At 31.5% G+C, this 24,693-nt stretch overlaps 1 protein-coding gene across 4 annotated transcripts; it reads right to left on the bottom strand.

The window, feature by feature from the left end:
* Positions 1-11,139: 11,139 nt before the first annotated feature.
* Positions 11,140-14,650, bottom strand: LOC133299237 (probable auxin efflux carrier component 1c). Of its 4 annotated transcripts, none has more exons than XM_061498677.1 (6): positions 13,378-14,650; positions 13,055-13,225; positions 12,826-12,911; positions 12,185-12,342; positions 11,653-11,729; positions 11,140-11,371 (listed from the first exon to the last, which is right to left on the bottom strand). In XM_061498677.1, the coding sequence occupies exons 1-6, from the start codon at positions 14,628-14,630 to the stop codon at positions 11,305-11,307; spliced, it is 1,812 nt and encodes a 603-aa protein (XP_061354661.1). In that variant the 5' UTR covers positions 14,631-14,650; the 3' UTR covers positions 11,140-11,304. The 4 variants fall into 4 exon arrangements, with proteins under 4 accessions (XP_061354661.1, XP_061354658.1, XP_061354657.1 ...); XM_061498674.1 differs by having other exon boundaries at positions 13,055-13,286; positions 13,391-14,650; XM_061498673.1 differs by having other exon boundaries at positions 13,055-13,301; positions 13,424-14,650.
* Positions 14,651-24,693: the final 10,043 nt, after the last annotated feature.

Genomic DNA, 24,693 nt, shown 5'->3' with positions numbered 1-24,693 from the left:
TTGCATGTATAATATACCTTCTTTTTCTCTGTGTCACTGCGTGATTCGGCAATTCCCCCACTCACTAATTCATAAAGTTGTTTGCATCCCCCATACAAGTGCGTGCATACTTTAGATTTTTGTGGTATATATAGATCTTCTAGAGATGGGTGGTCAAATTTTATATCTCCCAAGCGCAATATCTTTTTAAATACTTTTAAATACATTAATTCAGATAAATGTTGTAAATAACTGACTGATACCTATCAAATATACCTTTATTTATTTATTTATTTATGATCAAATCATGTATTTGACGGCTGCATTTTGAACAAGTCATATACATATGTTATAATTATAAGAAGCCTTGATGTAGTGATTGAAGAATTAATTTTTTGTTACTGGAAGTTTGTTTGTATAAAGTATAAACTAACATAAAATTATTTTTGCAGTGACTGCAGATAAATTATCTGTATTTACTCTCAAAATAATATTATTTTGGAATTGAAACATTAAAAATTATAATTACTAAGATTATAATAACTATGAAATAAATTAAAATTATAAAAATATTATAATTTTCGTCCCAAAACAACGTCATATTTGTATTTACAACACTAATTATAATTATATTTCAAAAGCGAACCCATAAATAGTGCTGTTTCATGTAATGTTTTTTTATAATTGTTCGATTCCGCATTTGGTTATAATTATATTAGTGATTGTGAAACCGCTGGTATTTAAAAGCAAATAATCTACTGCTTAAATTGCGTTAGGGAAAAAAACAATAATTTATATATATTGGAAAACTATAGGTTGGACATTGTGGTTAATTATGTGATAGGACCATGGTAGTTAAAATCTCATTTTATCTCTGAGTTTTTACATTTTTATCAATATTCTAAGCACTGTTATGTTTTACAACTTTTTACGTTATGATTTTTTTGTTTTATGATTTTTTATCCCCATTCTGTTTTTACATAAAATCTTGTTTTTAACTACCTTTTTAGGACCGAGGATAATGCTTCAAAATCAATGGTAACATTTGATAAAAAAATAATCTTGTCCAAAAAAATAAATAATAGTTACATAGTGTGTGCCATACGATATTAATGGCATTTCGTAAGGTCATGATTAAATGTCCATTGATCCATATTCAAATTAAAAGCTACAAATTTGTTCCTTTGAAATACTGAGAAATTTGGGTAGGAAGGGATGGACACCATGAATAATAACAAAGTAAAATTAGAATCATTTGGGAGTAGATCCTGTCTCCGCATATGTTTTTCTGCATGAGGATATAACAAGCTTCAAACACTGTCGTTTTCCCATCCCGCCATTAGGCACATTGGTTTTGATTAATGCTAGTGAGAAAAAAAGGTTATATGATTATATCGATCTCCCCAGCTATCTTAAACTTGTTTTCTTGTGTCGTTGATAATTTGACATATCTCTGTTGCGCAGTGCATCTACATGTAGTTGTTCTTTTCCCGAACTTTTTATATTTTTATTGGAATGGCACGAATGTTTGTGCATATAACACAAGATTCCGTGTTCATGATAACATTAATTAAACGGATGTACAGAGGCATATAGATATGAACAAATGAAAGTGTCTTCCTTAATATTAGTTATTCTTATTTATTTGGCTATAGGCCCACAATATCGACTGAAAGATATTTCATTTGAATGAATTTTTATATATCTACACCTACTGCTTAAAACAATAAATCTCAATTGTCCATAATTGATCTAGCTTGTCTTTTTCTCATAGAACACCACTTGGTAATTTATGTTCGAAAATTTTCATTAAGAAAAATAATTTTTCAAATCTAATATTCTTTAGATAGTATCAACCAAAATTATTTTTGAATGTATAATTACTAAAAAAAAAATGAATTTTATATTGATTTATTCTAATTACCTTTATTCTTTGGGGTAAGTTATATTTACAAACTATACTATGTACTCTTGGGAATACATTCCTAATTGACTTTATTCCCGGAAGTACATAGTGTAATTTGTAAACAAAAATTTGTAAACATAACTCTCCCCTCATTAATATATATATATATATATATATATATATATATATATATATATATATATATATATATATATATATTAATGAGGGGAGGATTATGTTTATAAATTTTTTGTTTACAAACTATATCGTGTACTTTCGGAAGTACATTCCTAATAAAGTTTACTCTCGTGAATACATAACATAGTTTGTAAGAGTTTGTAAATACAAAGTTCATAAATATAACATATCCAACACACACACACACACATATATATATAACTATGTATTCATGAAAATACATAGTTATAATTGAATTTTTTTTTTTCTTCATGTCAGCAAACAATTTTTTTGCAGCAATATAAGAAATACATTTCCCTATATATATATATATGGGATAAATAACAATCATGTTACAGAAAAAAAATTCTTTCATGTAACACTACTGACAAAACAAAATTATTGAAAATAGTTTCTCTTCCAAATTTTTTTATTATTATTTAACTTGTCATTTTTTGTTGCAGGAAAAAATCTTTGTTGATGTGCAGGACGAAACAAAAGCCCTATATATATGTATATTAACAAATAAAATAAATGTTGTTATAGATTTTTTTGACTTTTCGTAATGTTATTAAATCTTTAAAACATGCGTCATATTTTACTTTTTGACAAAAAAAAAATGCAGAATCCCATCACCCATGCGAGGGTAGGAGCTGTAACTATAAGGCAGGGGTTAGCACCTACAAATGCAGAAAACGTATAAAGTGTGTGAAAAAAAAAAAAAAAAAAACTAAGCGAACATTAGGTGAAAGCTAAGATTTATGGAGAGTTTGATATAGGAGAAATTTTTTTTTTATCAGAAAAAAAAGATTTTCAGGATATTATAGGAATTTTTTTATCTCGGATATGTTATGAAAAAGTGTTTGGTTGGCCAAGTTTTTTTCAAAAAAATTGGATTAATTTTACTGATGCTATATTTGATTGTTGGTAAAATATTGATGGAAATTTGAAGTGAAATTATCAAAAATATCCATCATTTTATACATGGGCTGATGTATTAGCAGGGTATTTTGGGCTCAAAACATTATATTCAGAATGGGAAAAAAAAATACCATGGCCTTAGTGAGAAATTTTTCTAGGTGTGTGTAGTAGAAAAGGAGAATGGTGAGGAAATAATTTTGCTTGTAATTTTATTCACTTTTCTCATATAAATATGGTAAAGAAATTTTTCTCAACCCACTTTCCCATCATTCCAATTGAAATACTCATACCAAATATCCCCTCTAAGGTGGTGTTTGGTTTCCTTCTTTTCAACAAATTCCTTGAAAAATCAAGTATGGTTTTTAGAAACACAATGTTTGTTTGAATAGATTTTCACCAAATTTCCATCTATGCAATTTGTATGGCTTTATCAACTTTTGTTGAGAAAGATAGATATCCGCACTGTTTAGAAACCAAATTTGAGGATGGTTTTTTTGGAAAATCGGGTAATGCACTGTTGATTTCATAAAAGTTACCTAATTTCCCTAGTAAAGTTTTTCCCCACCAAACAACTTTTTTTTTACATTTTCCTACCTATCTCACTTTATCTCACTTTCCAATTATTTCCCTATCTATTACATTTCCTTAGTATTCAAAAAATTTCTCCTCAACCAAACCCCTCCTAAAAGCAAAATTGCAAAAGGGTATATATGAGAAATTATAACTTAAAGGAATTGAATTTGGCCATTAATTCACGGCTGGGAATGTAGATTTGGTTTTTGAGCGATGAAAAGTATAAAAAATTTTATGTAATAATTATTGAGAATTTAATTATGATTAATAAAAAGTTTCATGTAGGAGACGAATGGACTAAGCATAGTACATGTAAATGAAGAAATTCATAAACTTAATATATTAAGTTTTGGGTTGAAATATAATATTAAATTCCATTATTAATTATGGATTTGGTAGTTAAGTTCATTTAATGTGTTGATAATAATCTTCCTGATTAGAGCTCCCCTAACCAGTGGTGGTTTAGAGTCAATAATTGATTGATTAGAATAGATCGAATATTTGAAAATGGTAGTTGAATGACTAAGAATAATATAAACCCATGTTTAATGTTTTGGTTGAGTGGTACTCTCCCCTATCTGGATTTCTCCCAGTAGCTGTCCAATCCCTGTTTTACTTGCGAACCCCAATTTGAGTTACACATTTTGAAATCTTGGGAGGATAGTTTTGGCATGAAAATCATATATCACCCTTCTTTTGAGCTTGCTATTTTGTTTCACTCCTTTTAATATTAAAATAGTATTATGTCCTCTTTAATATTTTCATATTTTAAATTTATTTATTTTCATTGTATTATTTAAATAAAATCAATTTTCTAAATTAACTTTTATAATACAATTTTTTAATATAAGTACTTATCTTATGATCGAAATCAATTCTTTCAATATCATTCCATCTGTATTGAAATCAAGCAAATGTGGACCTTAATAAATTAACATAAATTTGATTATTCTCACCATGAGTTGACTGGTTCAATCCGGAGAAAAGTTTGAGCGAGAAAATATATATGACGAGTATTTTTCGCTATATATTTACAGAAATTTACTGGTAAATAACCTTTAATTTAATAAATTGAAAATATTACAATATATTTATTAAAGGGAAAAATATTTCTGCAGTTAATGCAGATAAGTTATCTGCATTTATTCTCAAAATGACGTCGTTTTGGTATTGAAATCTTAAAAAAGTATAAATATAAAGACTATTATAACCCTGAATAAATTAAAATTACAAAAACACCATGATTTTCGCCCAAAACGACGTCGTATTGGGCTTACTGCAGATAACTTATCTGCAGTAACTGCAGAAAAAACGAACCCTTTATTAAATTAGGGCATAATACACTCAATTTTAAAAACTAGGATGAAATCTCCAAGAGTAGCTCAGTTGAGAACTGAGTTCCCAAGGGTTGCTTGAGTCAGGGGTTCAAACCCTGCTTCAAGCAAATTCTTAGAAAATCTTTTGGGGCCAGAGAAAGTGCCTCTCTCCTCAAATGCGGAAAAAGTTTAAAAAAACTAGGATGAAAAGTACAATTATACTTATAAATAAGGGTGTTAAAATGTATTTAAACCAAATTTTATTAATTGCATTCGATAATATCACTGGCATATGTTTATTGGGTTTAAATATAAACTGTTTTTGTATTCAAAAATAATAATAATAATAAACTGTTTTAGTAAAAAAAAAGTCACTACATCAAATTCCGTTAAAATTAATTTAATAGTTCAATTGATACTTATTGAATTAGCACTCAAAAATGTCTACTAAAAGAAAAATTTGCACTAAAAAAAATAGCATGTTGAATATCTTTCATGAAAAACTACCATGTATGAAATTATATTTATATTATCTTTTTGTGCTAGGTGGAACAAATATAAGTGATTTATATTTTATATTTTTTAACACATTTCTCATATTATTTATTGTGATTGGAGGGTGAATGATGTAAAGGTTCACCCACGCTATATGAAATTTCACAATATTTATTAGAAGATTATAGAAAAATAATAGTCTCATGTTGCATAAAAAAGCTATCTTATGTCATACACTCATAAAATTTTGTGTTAATTTTTTTGTTTTAGATTATGGACCTCACATATTTGTGTCATTCGCATAAAAGTACTATCTCATACAAAATCTCAAGATTATATCCACTAAATAACTGCAACAACGATCAATTTTGGACCACTTGGTCATAAAAACTCTGTTAACATGTTAGGTAACCAATTATCCCAAAGGAGTTTGCATTCATCATGCAACATGACCACAAAAAGTTTCTTACACACACAACATTTTGTGGGGCTCGTATTTTTTGAAGCAAAAAAAAAAAAAAAACTACGGCACGAAAAACGAATCTCTATAATAACACAATCACTTTTCCTACAATATAACTTTTATAAAACCCTGTCCCAAAAGTTTAAAGGTTTATGTGAAAGGTATATTACATTTTTAACACTATTTTCTCTTAAAAAAAAGGATCACTTATTAACTTAAGATTTAATAATCTATCTCAAAATCACCTCATTCGGGTTTTATAAATTTTTGTAAGCGAGGGTTCTTTTATAAGAGATTGTATATTAAAAGAAGCAACGACAGAAGTTGTTGTCACCAAATTACTGAGTCATCACAATTTCTATTATGGAGGGGCATTTTGACCTCATCCTCTTGATGTATGCAATGAGATAGTTGGGGGTTTAACTCAGTGAAAGACTGAAAGCAAATGGGAACAATAATGCACAATGAAACGTTGACATCTTATTATTACATTGCATTTTATGTCTCTCATACGCATCTGCTATCTTCTTGTAGGGACTGTGTCATTCAATTCAAACATATGTCCTCGATGCTATAAGTACTGCTGACGCATGCAGCTAACATGTACGACTTAGCACAACCTCTGTACGATGTAAACACCGAAAAGACTTCAGCCCATAAAATTAACTTCGAAACCACACGTATATAAAGCCGCCACCTACAAGTCATTAGAATTGATTAATAATTTTCTTATAGATTCAAATCTCAGTGTTATCATCGTATCAAAAAAAATATATTATTGTTTAAAATTGGTTAGGAATTGATGAACTGATGACTGTATAAGTAGAAGGAATTATGAATTTAATTTCTTAAAATTTTGGATTTTGTTGTAATTGTTAAAATGTGATGTCAAGCCCTTGTCTCCTTAGCCCATTGAAATATGAAGGGTTTTTTTGTGTGGGGCTATTTTGGGATCTCCGATTTTGGTTTGAGATATAATATCAAATTTATTTATTGTGATTTGTCATTTAACTCAATGAAATATGAACGTCGCTTCTTTTTGGTGCTCACACGACCACCATTGTCTAGATTTTATGATTTTAATATAATTTTTATAAATTGTTTTTGTCAATTTATACATTTTAATAAAAATTTTGTAAATTTTTCTTTTTTGTTACTGGATTATAAAAAATTTACGAATTAATAATTTTTTATAAATTTAATGTTAAAAATTTAAAAATTGGAACTCTATATATATGAATATCGAAATGAATCCTACAATTTCGAAAAAGAAGGAGATGTAAATTTTTTTTCAGCAAAGATGATTTAAGAGAGAGAGAGAGAGAAATTGATATGTATTTTTAGTTTCAACTTGATCATATTTTTGCAAAAGCTTTTCTTTTATTTGTAAAAATCTTATAAATTTTTAAGTAGTTTTATTTATGTTTTTCTAAAGCTTAAATGAAGTTATTATACATTATGTTTTAGTTTGAGAATGAACGAAATGTATAAATAATTTTCAACTGAAGACTACACAACAAAACTTTTTTGGTTCATAATTCTTACCTCGTCTGTATTAATTTAAACAATTATGATTTAGCATTTTAGATTAAGTGTTCAATACTTTAACTATATATTAAACTACCCTTTTAGGGGTTCAAATGTCATTCTACAGTTGCATAAGTACACTATATCATTAGCGTGATATCCAATTTTAAAATGGAGAGATCATCCAATTACAAGGCACTAGACGTGGATTAGTAATAAAGAATATGTGGACTTCATTGTTATTCCTAAAAACAGGGGTTATTGGGTAGTTTTTAATCCATTTGTGTTTTGCTCTCCTTCATGTCGTTTTACGTTTGTTAATTAAACGCTACAATTTTGCTTATTCATATATACAAAACTGATATCCTTTATTTTGAAACAACTTGCATTCTACCCGATTGAAATATCTCTCTCTTCGTCTCTCTCTCTCGTTCAAAAGCGCTCTGAAACCCTATCATAGGGTTTGCTGATTTCATCAAGAAATCACCCCTTCGGTTTGGTTAATCTTGTGATTACCTGTGTGCTTCTTCTTCTCCTTGTGTGCACCTCTGTTTTCTTGTTCTCTTTTGCAGGATTGATTGAAGATCAAGATCAGGAGCGGCTGGGTTGTTCGCTTGGGACTTGGTGACTTTAATCCAAGATCGTAGAAGCTCACTGGTTCAGCTGGTGCATGGGTATCTGATACTTTGTGTGATATTACATGCCAGTGTGTGTTTTTCTTTTCGTTCTTGTAATCTGATGCATGTTTAGATCTCTTAGGTGTTGTTCTTTAGAGTGTTGCTTTTGATTCTGAGTTGTAGATGCTTTATGTCTTTGCACATTGTATTGGGGTTCTGATTTAATGCAAGCTGATAAAGGGGATTTTAGCCCTTTGTCCTTGATGTAGGAAACTTGCTAATAACAAGTTTGTAAAGAACCTTGAGGTCACCACCCAAAAAGCTAGCTCAAGGAGTGGGAGTGCCCAAGGTCTTATAAAGACCACATTAGTTGCACATACAACCGATGTGGGACTATATATCTCAACACGCCCCCTCACACGAGAGCCCATTGGGCTTGAAGAGTGGAAGATGCAACAGGCCCAGCCTACCTGTGCTAAGAAAGTCCACAAGAGAAAGTGGAGGACGGCGAGGCTCTGATACCATGTAAAGAACCTTGAGGTCACCACCCAAAAAGCTAGCTCAAGGAGTGGGAGTGCCCAAGGTCTTATAAAGACCACATTAGTTGCACATACAACCGATGTGGGACTATATATCTCAACATGTTAAGAACCTTGAGGTCACCACTCCAAAAGCTAGCTCAAAGGGTGGGAGTGCCCAAGGCCTTATAAAGGCCGTATTAGTTGCCCATTTAATCAATGTGGGATTATATATCTCAACACGCTCCCTCACGCAAGAGCCTTTTTAGGCTAGAAGCGTGGAAATTGCACAGGCCCATTTTTTGTTTACCTTTTTGTGCTTTTTTTTATTTTTAATTCCACTTTTTAAAGCGGGGGACGGTGAGGCTCTGATACCATGTAAAGAACCTTGAGGTCACCACCCAAAAAGCTAGCTCAAGGAGTGGGAGTGCCCAAGGTCTTATAAAGACCACATTAGTTGCACATACAACCGATGTGGGACTATATATCTCAACAAAGTTTCTGAACAAGTAAAAATTATTGTGCCTCCTGTAAATTTTCTTCTGTTAACTTGTGTCTCCACGATTAAATTTACAACAGAATATAATTAATTTATATGAGGTTATAGGTTCAAACCTCATAATTATTATATATTAAGCAAAATCCTCCAATTAATTCCTCACGTTAGTTATGTGATTCGAGTTTTGCTGAATTGTTTGTTTGTAATTGGATTGTGTCAGGTTGGCTCATATATGGTTGCAAATTGCAATCTACTCCAAAATTCCTAACATTAATGCATACGAGGTTTTTTTTTTAAGTGAATTTATCTTTAAAATGAATAAGCAACTGTGTATGCATCGTGTATGTTTAATAGCCACTAGAATTAGTAGAAATCATATGAAAAACATTAACTGAATGGGGCAGATTTATGCTTCGCTTCTATTCCAGTTTACAAGGGTTCAAGAGGAAGTCGTGCGAAGCACCAAATAGAACCGTAGACTGAAAAGGAAAGGTTTCACATAAAGGCAATGTGTATAAACTAAAAGAATATAGATATGAAGAAAGGAGTGAGAGAAAAAGGATGAGAAACTTTAGATTGTGAATGTTGTCTCCCAATATTCCAAAGCAGTCCCCATCAAATCAAACCCTTATCACGTAACGGGGGGTCCATCTTAGCACTACAATCATGTACTTCCAAACGCATAAAATATATTGTTCAAGTCTCATATTTCATATTTAGAATGATCTTAGTCTACAACTTAAAATCTACTCTCCTATTGTTATATGGTAATTCCCACAATTTAGGTGAAGCGGCATATCATTAATTAAGTAAAGAAGGGAGGGAAAAAAACGTGCAAGTATGTCCAAAGAAACGTTGAGTTTGGGTACAGATACACATTTATAGTTAAGTGACTAGAAATCTTAAATTTATCTTAAGATGGGCGAGACTATTTACCTATCCTATCCTTTCCTTTCATTTTTCTGTTTTGCTTTCCCTAGATGCAGTGGCGGAGCCGGAGGAAAAGTTTAGGTGGTGCCAAAAAATTTTAACATATCAAATTATCAAAATATTTATCATAATTACATAAATTAATTAGAAAAAAATATATTATGAATTCTAACATAGTTATTTAAAGGGTTCGCTTTTTATGCAGTTACTGCAAATAAGTTATCTGCAGTAAGTCCAATACGACATTGTTTTGAGGCAAAAATCATGTTATTTTTGTAATTTTAATTTATTTCAATGTTATTATAGTCTTTATAATCATAATTTTTTAATCTTTCAATCCAAAAACGAAGTTGTTTTGAAAATAAATACAGATAACTGACATGTAGTAACTGAAGAAATATTTTTCTGTTATTTAAATTATATATTAAATAATGTCACATAATATTGAAAATTCAAATGAATAAATGTCAATGATTATATATCAAAACAAACATATGAAAATGCACTAACATTTTCGGTAAAAAGAAAAAACACAATCACCTTCTTAAAAGCACAAAACACCAAACAAATTTTTAATAGATATACAAATTGCAAGGCAAGCGCCCAAGCCCGAAGCCAACCACAACCATTACTATTTCAGTTGAAGCCTCACAGGAGCAAGCAAGTTGTGTAACAAGTCAGACAAAAAAAGAAGCAAGGCACAAGCTTCAAAAAAATCTGATTGCAATTATAATTCACAAATTAGGGTTTTGAAAGTGATTTTAATTTATAGGTTAGGTAAAAGGGTTTGGGTATTGGGTTTTATTTTTCTAATTAAAAAACATAAATATAATTATATTTATTTAGGTAATGCCAAATTATAAATTTAATCTCTCTTAATCATAATTAATTATATATTTATATGTAATAAGTAAAAGAATTTAAAACAAAGATGGTGCCAAGGCACGTGCTGGCATAGGTGTGGCTCGGCCGCTGCCTAGATGCTGTCAAATAATAAAATGTAAAACGTAAAAGCAATATGAAGTTTAAATAATGGGTAAAAATGATACGGTTCCAGTTTCAACGAAGTTATCATTGCTTTCTTTTCCTTTTTTGTTTGATGAGTGATATGGAATCCGAGGGCGTTTTAATTTGAAATTTAACGAGATAGCCATTTTATAAATTAGCTACAAACATGATTTTACATTTCCACTAAGCAAGGATAATTCATTCGAAAAAATAAAAATAAAAACTCATCCGTTGATTCCTCCTATTCAATTATGGCGATGCTTTTCTATTTCATTGAACCTTTTTTTTTTTCTCGTGCTCTAGGAGTAGTCTCAAACGAGCTTGCATGGATGCCACATGTAATCTTCAGTATCACCCATCCATCTTTTCAGTCATTCATAGCCCAAGCAAGATGTAGTACACGAGCGTTATGGGCAATGCAATCAACATCCCAAAAATAACACTACATGTAATTCACGAAGCTCCAATGGTTAGCATTAAAAGAAGGAATTCATTGAATGAAAAAAAAAAAAAAAAGTGGGGTGTGAAAAGAAATTTCTTATTGAGAACTATTTCAATAGGTGTTTTACTAAAAACAGCAGATCATTAAAGAAATAAAAAAATTATGAATTTAAAATAAAGTACTTAATCTATTAAAAATTCAGCAAAAAAAAAAAATCACTTTTTATTTAATTTGTTTTCAAAGTCATTTGTTAGCAAAACACGAAATATAATTATACTCACCCTGTGCTGAGAATATCAGGATGCACATTGTATTCCTTAGCAAATACAAATGGGACAATTCCTTGTGGAAGAGCTGCCTGTATTTTTTGACAATCAGATTTGAAAAAGGAAAATTAAACAAACTTGTCAACTGTGGTTTCAAATGTTTGTTATCTAATTACAAACACAAAAAAGACATATATTCAACTATAGTTTCAAATGTTTGTTATCCAGTCCTGTTTGGGTATATTCTTTTTTTTTTTTTGGAGGAGGTATGTGTGTTCAATCCTGACAGCCCAATTAATGTTATTTCCACATAACTTCAGTTTTTTCTGCAGAAACCAAGATGAGCATGGTGCATATCGACATAGTAACAGGAAGTTTAAACCAATTAGCAGCTTTAATTAATTTGAGCAATAAAATAGCTTATCATGGCCTACCTATTATGTATAATTTAATGCAGTGGAATTTTTTGAGCTTGTGGAGTTCAATATTGTATTGGTTGTGTTGAAGGGAGCAGAAGAGAGAGAGAGAGAGAAAGAGAAAGAAATACCTGAACAATGGCAACGTGTAAGAGAACACCTCTGAGGCCAACAGCAATGGAAGCAGCTGCCATGACAGCTGGACCTGTAAGGAATCTCACAGCCATAGAAAAAGCTGCTACGGAATTTCCACATGCTATGATCCTCGGTTGCAAAGCCATGAACAGTCCTGTCATTCATATGATAAAGCATCATAAGCAAAACAATGGGAACAAGCATGCCATGCCATGTTCATCAGTATATCACACCACAACCCAAACTTATTGTCAGTCAATCACCCCTTTGTGAAAGACCTATCATCATCATACCCACCAACACAAGCTTACCAAAAACCAAAAAGTGTTCATAAAGATTGAAAAGATTGATAAAGGAACCAGCATATTATTATCTTAACACGATACTGTTGTTTCCTTACTTTGCTTTTTCGCTAGGTATAACAATTAACAACAGAATAGTCTGCTTGCTGGCTTTCTTTATCAAACAAGGCATTTAATAATAATAATCAAAGTTTAACATGGAATCAGAAGAGATTTTTTGTTCCCTCTTTTTTCTTTTTCAAGCAAAGAAAGGTCAGAACAAGTTAATTTCTCTTTTTATTTTTTATTAATAAAGTATTTTATAAGATAAGAAGGGGATCTATGTCTATACTGACCAAGACTGAACATGGCCATGCCAAGTCCTGCATCTGACAATATGGAAATAGACTTGGCTATTATGGCAGGCATTTCAATATTCCACCTGCAAGGAACAACACCCACCAAAACATTATCAATCAAAAGAAACTAGAAACTAGAATGTATTGTATTGTAAAGACGAAAATGTGCAACATATGCAATGGTTTTTTTACTGGAATTTATATGAGAAAGGGAAAAAAGACATGCCTGTATGAAACGAGTGACCAAGTTAGGCCAATTAGGCTGGAGTAGGTGTTGGGGTTTCTGATTAGTTTTCTCCAAACCATGATCAATATAAGCCTTGTCATAACACTAGTTGGAGGCATGGTTTTTGGCTTGCCATTTCCAACTTTCTCAGCTTCATGGTGATTCATTTCCCTGTCTATTCCTCTGTTTCCGAAGCTGAAATCTTCCTTCTCTAGGTACTCCTCTTGAGCGTCTCTATGATCCTCCACTGAAAATCAAACACCAAAAGGCACAAGCAATCAACCACACAAAGAAGGAAAATAAAAACAGCAAAAAGAAGTAACTTATAAGATTTACAAGTTTTTTTTTTTTTTTTTTTTTTTAAAGAACCTTTTCCGGGAGATACAGCCAATTTTACTTCTTTCTGATCATGAACTCCATATTCATGGGCACCAAACACATCTGAAACTGGCGAAGCACTTGAACTCCAAACAAACATATGAAGGTCCTTATTCCCATCATCTGGTTTCTGCTGTGCTTGAACTTGACCATTAGGCCTCTTGGCATTTGCATTTGCATTTGCATTTGCAGTGACATTTTTGGAAGCAGTGGGAGAGAACATCCCAGGGTTAGGTGCAGGGTAATGCCCTCCTGTTCCACCAGTACCAGCACTATGATAATGGTACCTTGGCTTAGCACCCGCTGAAGCATCTTCATCGTAATTAGATGGCCTCGGTGTTGGTCCTCTTGATGCTGAGAGTCCATAAACATCAGAGGCACCAAAGTTTGAATTACGACCACCAGCCATCATGGAATAGAAATCAGTGTGGTTGAAACTAGAGCCTCTTGGAGTTGGGTTCCGAGAGGATTGTAAAGAGTATATCTCTGCATTGGTGAGGTTTGAAGGGCGAGGTGTTGTTGAAGAAAGACCCTGAGACCTTCTTGAGAAGATATCGGATCTTGAAGCATTGGATTTTCTCACAGTGACATGAAGCTTCCCATCTTCTTTGATTTCAGCTTCGGTTTCTAAGGGCTGTCTTCCATCCAGTGACATGACATCAGAGTCCACATGGATAGAGACAATGGTGCCAGCAGTGTCTGGGAATTGCTCAGAGATTAACATTCTGGCTCCTCTGTATTCAAACATGAACAGCATCAACGTGTACCAAATGATGCACTGAAGGACCACAATTTGGACCATTAGGCTCCCTGAGAACTCACCGTACATCCCTTTGAGCAAAGGGATACCCATCACCAACGTGTTTGGAAGGGTGGAAATAGAGAACAGTGTTATTGTCCATTCCAAGCAACCCCTTTTGCTTACGTTCGTCCAAATGGCAAGAACAACTAACATGATGATCTTCTGAAGCGTGTCAGCGGCGAGGAACCGTAAGTTCATTTTGTAAGGATTGTTAGAAGCTATGAAATGGAAAGAAAGGAGAGGTACTGCAAACAGTGCAACAAACCGGTTGATGCCAGAGCATTGATCAGGGGAGAAGATTTTCCACCATTTCACTGAACCATAAGCCAATATCATAGCCACGTAAAGTGGCACCATTGCGGTCATGACATGATAGAAATCTGTTAGCGTGATCATTTTTTCTTTTTCGCTTGTTTCTTAGGACAACACAGATCACCAAATGCTTTCTGAGTTGAGAGAAACAAGGAGAAGCTCAAAGGAGTTGATGAAAGAGAGTTGAAGGTTAAAAAGAAAGAAATAGTGGCGGTTGTGAGAGAGGTGGGGGTGATGATGATGAAAAGAGTTGGGGATATGGGAGAGCATGTGTTTTGGTTTTTGAGGTAGTGGGTAGTAAGCTGAATACAGCAAATATTTTTCAGCTTTGAGAGCTGCGACCAAGCTTGCACTTGCAGTCCCCAAAGCACATAGCAGAGAGATGAATTTTTTTTTTTCTTTTTTCTTTTTTCTTTTTCTGTTTTTGGTTTAAAAAAATTCACTTTGTTTTTTCCTTTTTGTTTTGAACCTCGTTTGGATTTGGGGTTTGGAGAGGAGTGGGGATGGTGGTATTTGATAACTCGCAAAACTTGGGGTTTGAGGCTCTACCTTCTATGAGAGTTGAGTCTGTCACAAAAGCCTAAAAGGCATATAGAAAAAGCAGTTTGGCTTGAGGTGGGTATGTCTTCGAGTACTTGTTTTGGAGAGAGCTCTTTAAGCTTTGCAAACAGCATCTGCTCTTGCCCCCTTTTTTTAGCTCTTTCTCTTTGGATCCACTGTTTCTTCCTTATGAGTTTGTAGTCTTTTACTTATTTATTTTTTTCGCAGTAAATCTTAAAATTGATAATACCTAGTTTTACAATAATAAGTATTACCAATTTTACAATAATACTTATTTTAGTAAAAAGAGCAAAATTACTTACTTAGCAATTGAACAACGTACATGTTACATAACAAACAAAAAAGATGGACAAGTATATCAGGAAATTCTTTTGAAAATACCACTTAATGCGGAAAGGGACAAAATAATCCATTTTGGAAAGTGTTTAGGGGTGCTTTTGGTACCCATTAAACATTCAAGGACAATACAAACAATATAAATAATTGAGTTTTGGTGAGTCAGGATGAGTAGGAAATAAAAACTGATCGAATATGATTAATGAAGAAAATTAGGATCATAAAGAGGACTACGGATAAGAGAAAAAAATAGTTGGATATTTTTTATTTTAAGTGGTGTTCCGGGTGGGAGAAGAAGTTGTTTCCTAATTTATTGAGTAACAAATTTATAGACTTTTGTTATGTAATTTATCTTTTGTTTTGTTATGTCTTATAATTATGTTAAAAATTTAACATGAAATAAGTATTTTTATATTATATTATCTTTTGTAATGCTTTAGGACAAATGTATGAGGTGAAGAGGGTAGAAAACATCACGTGGCCCTAAATTGTCCTTTCCCAACCGTATCTAATAGGGCTTGTTACTGGCAAGAGCTTCCGGTTCACTTTGTTAGATGGGATTACAGACCACTCCTGAAGGCTAGGTTCTGTAAAGGTGGTGCTGTGAAATGGAAAGCAACTTCATGTTCCATGTTTCTTGGACAGGAAAAAGAAATCAACTTCAATTAAATTTAATGATAGGGGGAAAAAAAAACACTTATGTGTAACTAATTTCGTGTGCTGGAACTTAAATATATAGGATGTGCTTGTATGAAATGTAATGGATGGGGGGAGGGAATGAAAGGTTTTAAGTTAATTCTGATAACAACAAAAACTAGTATATCATTTAAAAGTATTGATCATACACAATCAATAAATCATTTGAAAATCAATGTCAGGGATCAGCTTTTGGTGAAGAACCTTTACTGTTATTCTAACCCGAAGTCTACGACTGTTTGTTTAATGTTATTTTTAATTAAAAAAAGTGTAAAACATTCATATAATTATTATTATTATTTTGGAAAAAATCTTAAATTAAAAAAATTAATTCTAGTATTTTTTTCTGTCATAAATATAAAATTTCTAAAAGAATTATCTAATAAAAATACTTTTAAAAAACTTATTCAAATAAATCTTTAAGGTGTGTTTGGTAGAAGTTATTTTAAAATTTTGCCAGGCATCCGAAAGTGGGTAAATAGGTTGTCCATATTTGGTACAAATTTTTCAAAAATTTGCCTAGCTAACTAATTTCTCTAGCAATTTAGCTTTATATGTAAAATTGGACCAAAAAGTGGGTGCTGAAATCCTATTTCTACAGTGGCATTCCATTGATGACCAGCTAAGTGAAAATGGTGAAAATAGAAACTGTCAAAACTACCCTTTTCTAAACCGATCTTGTTGCTCAATGAAGCACTTGATGGAGCCTGTATGTCAAATTAATTGGAGTTGTTCCTCTAAAAGCATCCCTTTTTGTAACACAGTACACATATCTCCAACCTCTGTTGTGCATTCTGTAACCAGTCACTATATCTTCTGTAACAGAACAATATATCCACCCAACTCGTTTGCCCCATTCAGTTTTATCCTCGTAGACATGAGATATGGGGATGATAAATAAATGGTTCACCAGGCACAGCACAGCAAGAGAACACATGGAAGGCCAGCAAGTTCTCTTCTTGGAAATAACAACAGTAGTTATAACTAAAATATAGTAAAAGGTTATTTTGTAATTTTAACCTGGTTTTCAATTAATATTTTATCTTCAATCAAATATAGATTCAGGAATTTCACTCAATTTTTTTGATAATATTTTGTCTAACCAAATATTTTTTTTAACTTTCATATCTAACTCACTTTTTTTATAGATTCCTAATAATTATATTTTCCTGATAAAAATTTTTTTTACCTGTACCAAACACCCCAGTGAACCCAGGAAACCTGAGGGAAAAATCGCATGAGAGGGTTCTGAGCGTGATTCAGAACTGGTTTCCTGAATCTGTAAAGCTGTTAAGTGTGAGAACCGAAAACAAAAAGTAGTTTTATAATGAAGAATCCAAAATCATCATGTTCTTTTTTTCTTAATAAATTATAAATATTTTTCATGGGAGAGAATTATATTTAAGTCAAAAATATTTACGTTATGGTAGAGTTGACTCTCCGAAAAGAATTTTTTATATTTACAATAACTTGAACTTAAGATTTTATTTAAGTGGAATTAAACATATACTAATTGAACTAATTCCTTTGGTAAAAAAATCATCTCTTATTCCAGGCATTTATAGTCAAATTGTACGTAATAAGCTTTTGCAAGCAAATAAATTGGTACTTTTTAATAAGATATTGAGCATATGAGGCATTTGTTCAATGATAATGTCTACGTACGAAAAAGTATCTAAAGGGAATATTGGTCTGAAGCAGCATATGCTGATTTCCCATCATTATGTTTGTCCCAATTAGCGTGACCTTTCGTAAAACATCATCATGGTAAAATCTTACGTTACTGATCACTGGAATATTTACCGAATGATGCCTCTTGCAATGGAGCCTGTGTGTCAAATTACATATTCCATTAACTATCTTAGATAACATTACACAGAGTGACTCGTGGCAAAGTAACAAAAAAAAAAAAGGGGTTTAAGATATGAAATATATGATTACAGTAATGTCTTTGACTTAAACAGATACAATCTTTTTTCCGTGCCAAATGTAAATTACATGTTTAGGAGACATCTCTTTTGTTTCCCTTACAACTTTTGAAACCAATATGTGGCATCAACAAAACGTAATATTGTCGTGCTCGCTTAAACCAGCGAGGATGAGTTTACTTAAATCTTGATTTCTTTGGCTTCTTTAATCCATCTATGCTCCATAATAATAATTTCAACCTGAAACCAATATATTTTTAAGCCAATAACACTCTCAATCATAAAAAAATATAAAGTCTTTTACATTTAATAATATATACACCATGTCTTTAACCATATTTATCATCATTTAGCATACTTATGGTCCTAAAGACATAATATAATTGACATCTGTTATGGACCTTTCAAAGACATATATTCTAAAAGGTCTAATAAAGGACAACACAAACAGGAAGAGAATCTTTTATTCATGACGATCCTATCCAGACAACTAAGCAGCCCACATTCTAGAAGGCCCAAATAGGGCTAACAACTAAGAGAGAATGAAGGAAATATTCATTAAATATACTAATCCTACTACGGCAGCAATGGATCAACAATTGGACCCCAAATACTCCTAATAGGCCCAAAAGTCCACTCCTGCCAGGTAACCCATCTATAAATAAGGAGTTAAACCAACAAGGTACACACATTCTAAACCCTCTCTCTTAGCTTGTCATTGTGCACACACCCCACGTCTTGACTATGGCGTTATATTATAGTGCACAGTGATCCGCTTATCTTTAGGGTACATCTCCTATAGGTACCTGAGAGAGGGCAAACAGATCCTATATTAACATATCAATCTCTGATTGGACAGATCGATCTATCAGATCGTAACAACATCTAACAAATTATTTCCAGATTTACTTATTATTTAGAATAAGGGAAATGCAAAAGTATGTGCTCAATGAATCATCAATAAGAGATTCAGACAATGACTCAATCCATAGTGATTAGACTTAAAAATGAAAACCAAATCTCTAAGGACAAGCATCCAATCAAGCAATTTTGAAAAGCAAGGAAGTCATAAAACCACAATAAGAAATCTATCAATTAAGCATAGATAATTGAATCTAAACTCATCCCTCACTAGAATTATCATTGCACTCGTCACTCAAGTGTGTAGGGGATAAGTGTTTCACTCAAATCTTCACTGAATTAATACTACCACAAACTTAGTTATATTATCACTTTCCACAGTCAAGTAACATGCATAGTAGATCAGGGAGGTCTTTACATAAGATGTAATGGGGTCAGGACAAGGGAAGGATAAGTAAGGAGTACTGTAGCTAAAGATTTGAAAAAACAGAAAAATCATGGTATAAGCATAAACATATTCTTCACGTACAATCTCATTCACATTTTTTTCTTCCTTTTTCTTTTTCAGCCCCAAAACTTTTGTTTTTTCTTTTCTTTTTCTATCTCTTTTTTCTCATGTATATATACACATTCTTTTCTATACTTTTTTTCAATATTTTTATTTGCACAGAATTCAAAAAACTCTATTCACTATTTTCAGCCAGCGAGTATGAGGTTTCTTAAATCTTGACTTCTTTGGCTTCCTTAATCCATCAATACTCTATAATAGTAAGTTCAACCTGAAATGAATATATTTTTAAGTCAGTAACACGCTCAATTATAAAATGTCTAAAGTCTTTTGCATTTAATAATGTACACCATGCCTTTAACCCTATTTATCATTATTTAGCATACTTTTGGTTTTAAAGACATTATATAATTGACACCAAACACGGTCTTATCATATATATATATATATATATATATATATATATATATATATATACACGGGAGTGAAAAATATGACATGGTCATATAAGAAATCATAATTATACACCGGTGATTTAGTAATTACAAAATTATTACCATTGATTCACTTTTATATAATTATAATTTTTCTACATGACCATATAATATTTTTTTAACATGAAAGTATTCATTTCTTATATATACTCTGGTAAAGGAAAATATATAAATCTGAGACTTGGTGCATGATTTGCCACAATAAGCCACCATATTGCGCTCTCTATAAATCCGAGAGATATTTACATTTCTATCCTTAACAAACAGAGCATGAATATAAATACGAATATGATGAAACGATAGCTGCATACGGGTGTGAGGTTAGGCACCATAGCTTATGGCTGAATTGTTAGAATATTTTATAATTATGGTAAGCTTCAATCAATAGTAATTTTTCTTGATTTGATAAAAACAGGCTAAGTTATGATTCATAGGGGAACATAAATCTCATTTAATTAAGATCATTTTGTTTGGGTGTGGATATCTGTAAACTGAGAGTAACATGGGGGACATAAAGCTCATTTAATTAAGATCATTTTGTTTGGGTGTAGATATCTGTAAACTGAGAGTAACAATATAGGCTTAACTCATACGCCCATGATAGGAAGAGGACTAGGGTTAATAAGTTACAGCGTGTAGAAAAGCGGTCAAAGCTTGCCCCAAGAGTTATGTTTAGAGAGTGATGTGAACTGCAGAGGAAGATCATGATCTTTTCAACTTTGCAAGAACATCAGAGCAAACAAGAAACAAGAAAACCGTGAAGAAATCAAGAATCATATCTTCAACAAGTAAACTTAAACCTTTTGGTGTTCTAATTTCATATATAATTTTATTTTGTGAAAATCTTATATGAATAAATTTTTATAGCAAAAATAGTAATAGGATTCACTCGAATGAAAATGGAGAAAATAATTATATAGTTAAATAAGCGGTGATTAGTTATTAGTTAGATGGTAATTTTTCTGATGCTTAATCAGATAGTAATATACGAATTGACTTGTATTAATGGCTAAAATAAAATACCACTCAAATAATTCCATTTCTGAAAAATCTTTTGGGATGGATGAGAAAGTGTTTGGTAGAAGATTTATTTTGGGATGGATGAGAAAGTGTAACTGGATATTAAAAAATATCACGTTTGGTTCAGATTTTTGAAAAAAATACTAGGCAAATAAGATAGATGGGGAAATGACTTTTGTGTTGATTTTTGGATGAAATTCACTGTTACAGAATACCACTTGAGATGTGGTATTTTGAGATAACTGAGGAAGTGAAAAAACAGGTGCGAAGTTTCTCCCGAACATAGATTTTGCAAATTTAAATAAATTTTCCTAGTAATATTTCGGTCAACCAAATACCTTTTTTTACATTTTCCTACCAAACTCACTTTTCAACTATTTTCTTAATAATTATATTTTTTTAGTATTCAAAAAATTTCTCCTCAACCAAACGTCCGCAGAGGATTTTAACTTTGCTAGAGCAAAATACATATGATAATTTATATTAAAAGCAGCACTAACAGTGAAAAGAGAATGTTACTGAAAAGCACAAAACCTTTTTCTGCTTTTCTTAAAAATGCTTAAAGAAAAGAACCAAATCCTTTTATTGACTCAGTTTGGGCAAGGTGCTTTTAGACTAATACTCCCCAAAAAAAAGTTGCTTTTTTTTTGGTAATTCCAAAAAAAATTGCTTTATTAGGCTCCTAAAACTATCATGAAATAAAATCAATCAATGTATATATACGCATATTGAGTAGCCTCTTTAGCCCTCGAGAGTTCCACTAAGCAACAATTCTATATAAACTGTGCTATTAGCAACCACAACCCAAAAATTATGAGATTGATCAGGGGACACGATGAAGATTGAAAGGACTTCTTTTTAACTTGATTAAAGGAGAAGAACTGATTTTCCATTTCTAATTTCTTCCATTGAAGCTGTAGCATTCCATGTCAAACAGGCTTGGCTTGTACCTCGGAGTTGAAATGCACCACATAAATAAGATATGGGCTTTTCTAACAACTACCTCGAACACTTATTAATATTATTATATCAAAGTTTCTTTTAAAGTTTGGAATAGTTATTTTATCTATTTTTTTTATACATACTCTGCCTACTTCTCTTTAATATTATTATATCAAAGTCTCAAGAAAAAAGAGAATGAATAAAAATCAATTAAAACTACCATTTAATCATGGGTTTTATAAGAGTTATGTTGTAGGAAAAGTGATTGTGTAATGTGATAGAGATTCATTTTGCGTGTATTATTATTATTATTATTTTGCTTTAAAAAGTGTGGGTCCCACAAAATGTTGTACGTGTAGGAAAATTTTTGGTGTCATGTGACATGATAGATAGAAATTCCTTTAATCATACTGAAAAGAAGTAAGTAAAAATGTAAAATAAATATAAAAAAATAAGTATAATACTTTATCCTTAATTTTTCGATATACGAAATACTTTAATTTTTACTTAATATTTTAATTTTATAATCTTAACAAATATTTTTAGAATGCTCATGCATTAGCAAAAACTAATTAAACAAGACAGATAAATAGTCCTTCTCCTAGAAGTGATAACTCAAGCATGCGTCGAGGTTAATGATGGAGGGCATTGAGGTGAGCAGAGCAGAGAATGAGAGTAAGGGGGGCCCCGGGAACAGTACTGGTTGGCGTGTCAGTCATACAATTCTTAGATATTCAAAACCCCAAACACCATGCTTTGCTGCACGCACTGCCATAGGTTTTTATGTTTCCTAAGAGCATAAAAGGAATGCATGCATTTGATTTGCTTATTTTAATGTTCTTCAATTCTAAACTCGTTTGTCTTATTTACCTCTTAGCTAACTCCCACTCGATTCCTTCAATGAATATGTGATCTCTTTGCTTCATAATTCATATTATATGTATATTTGCTTCCAAATTTTCGTGCCCTTCAATATTCTAACTGGTTAATTACAATGGTTGGCTAGCACACCACCTTTAATATAATGAAAGATATCAGATATTGCAATTTTATGCATTAAATACATCAACACTTTAGGACATTCCAATGTATCTGACCAAATGGTGGAGTTGGATAAAGGAATATTTATTTTGGGAATGAAAATATTTTGGCTACTAACTCACTACTATTTTTTAATTTACTTTTATATTAGTAAAATATCAGGGAGCAAAGTGGAGCTAAAACGGTTAGTTTATTTATTTATTTATGTGGACATGTGGTGTTGAATAAACGTCAGCCAATTCAATTAGATTACAGTTAGCCTTTTTGTGTTACTCAGTTAGATATATCCCAAAACGATATACAACTAAAAAAGACCGAAATTTATCATCATAAAACTATGTTTAGGGTTTAATAATGGTAAATAGTCTAACCATTTCATTGCTGTTTTTCAGTATAAAACAATAGCAAGTAAACCTTTTTTTGTTCCCTTTATTGTTTAAAAGAAAGTAATTGTCTGTAAATGATATAAATGAATGAGACTTCCATATTCAATTCATAATTCATTGATTGCTGATATATAATTAACAGTTACGTATATGTCACGAATTCTTGTTACGAATTTTCATGTGAATGACATGGTATAATTAATAATTCATTTTCATTTAGCACACCAATTCTAAAATGTAAGTGCAGACATACCCATTGCTCTCGCTTCTAATAATTTGTGTGCCGCTAATAAAGATAGTTACAGTTAGCTAAGGTATTAGTGCATATCTTACAAGAGTATGAGTTCAAATTCCACTGATCAATGTGAAGTCTTATTGGTGTGTAATATGTATTCTCTCTCAAAAATCCTCAAAGAAATTGATGATACATATAAAATTATGAACCATAATTTCAACTTTTGAAATAGTTGGGCTTTACATTGTTTTAGCTGAATTTTAGATGATGATATTTAAGATGTACATGCTTGATTCCGCTTGAGTAAGATATTGAGTTCAAATCATTGTAAATGCCAAAAATTTTCTTTGGGAGAACTAGCCCTACTATAATATAGATATTTCCGACTAAAATAAGATTGTCTTCTGTGGAGGATACTTGTGGTTTATATATATTATATTTAATTTGAAATAAAAATTGCTTGCATAAATTACAATTCATACATTAATTAATTAGAGAAAAAATATAATAAAGAGATGAAGATTGATGTAATATTTCATAAATGAACACCTTATACATGATTAGGCACAAGCACGTAAAGATAAGATCTCATGTCGTGAACCCAAATGCTACATATGTGAATATTATGCAGACGCGAAAAGCATATGTATATATTTTTTTAGGGAAAGAATTTATTTACAAATTTTTTTTACAAATTACATTAAGTAAGATCGATCATACATTTTTGATTGAAGTATGACCCGTCATCCTCAGTGTAATTTGTAAATAAAAAATTTGTAAGTATAACATTTCCTATATTTTTATTGGATATTCTTTTTGTTCTCCCACACTTCCTCAGTTCAGCAAATAAAACAGAAAATTGTAAGATAATAAAATTATTTCGATGCAAAAAAATAAAAGAAATTATCAGAACAAACGAGCAAGCATTTAAAATAAAAAGCTACACATAAAGCTACTTTCGCACCAGTCGTGCAACTGCATTGGCAATTTGGCATAGAGAGGATAAACAAGTTGCTTCGTGGGCATATTTATGTGGATTCACATCGAATTCAAACACATTATCCAATATTGACTTTGCTTAGGATTTCGTATGGGATACTTGATAAGTCAATTTTATCAAGATCGCTCTCTTATTGATA

The sequence above is a fragment of the Gastrolobium bilobum genome, unplaced genomic scaffold (genome assembly GCF_033153095.1).
Source record: "Gastrolobium bilobum isolate Gb01-03AN ecotype WA unplaced genomic scaffold, APGP_CSIRO_Gbil_v1 utg865, whole genome shotgun sequence".
NCBI lineage: Eukaryota > Viridiplantae > Streptophyta > Magnoliopsida > Fabales > Fabaceae > Gastrolobium > Gastrolobium bilobum.
This window is presented reverse-complemented; position numbering and strand designations above follow the sequence as displayed.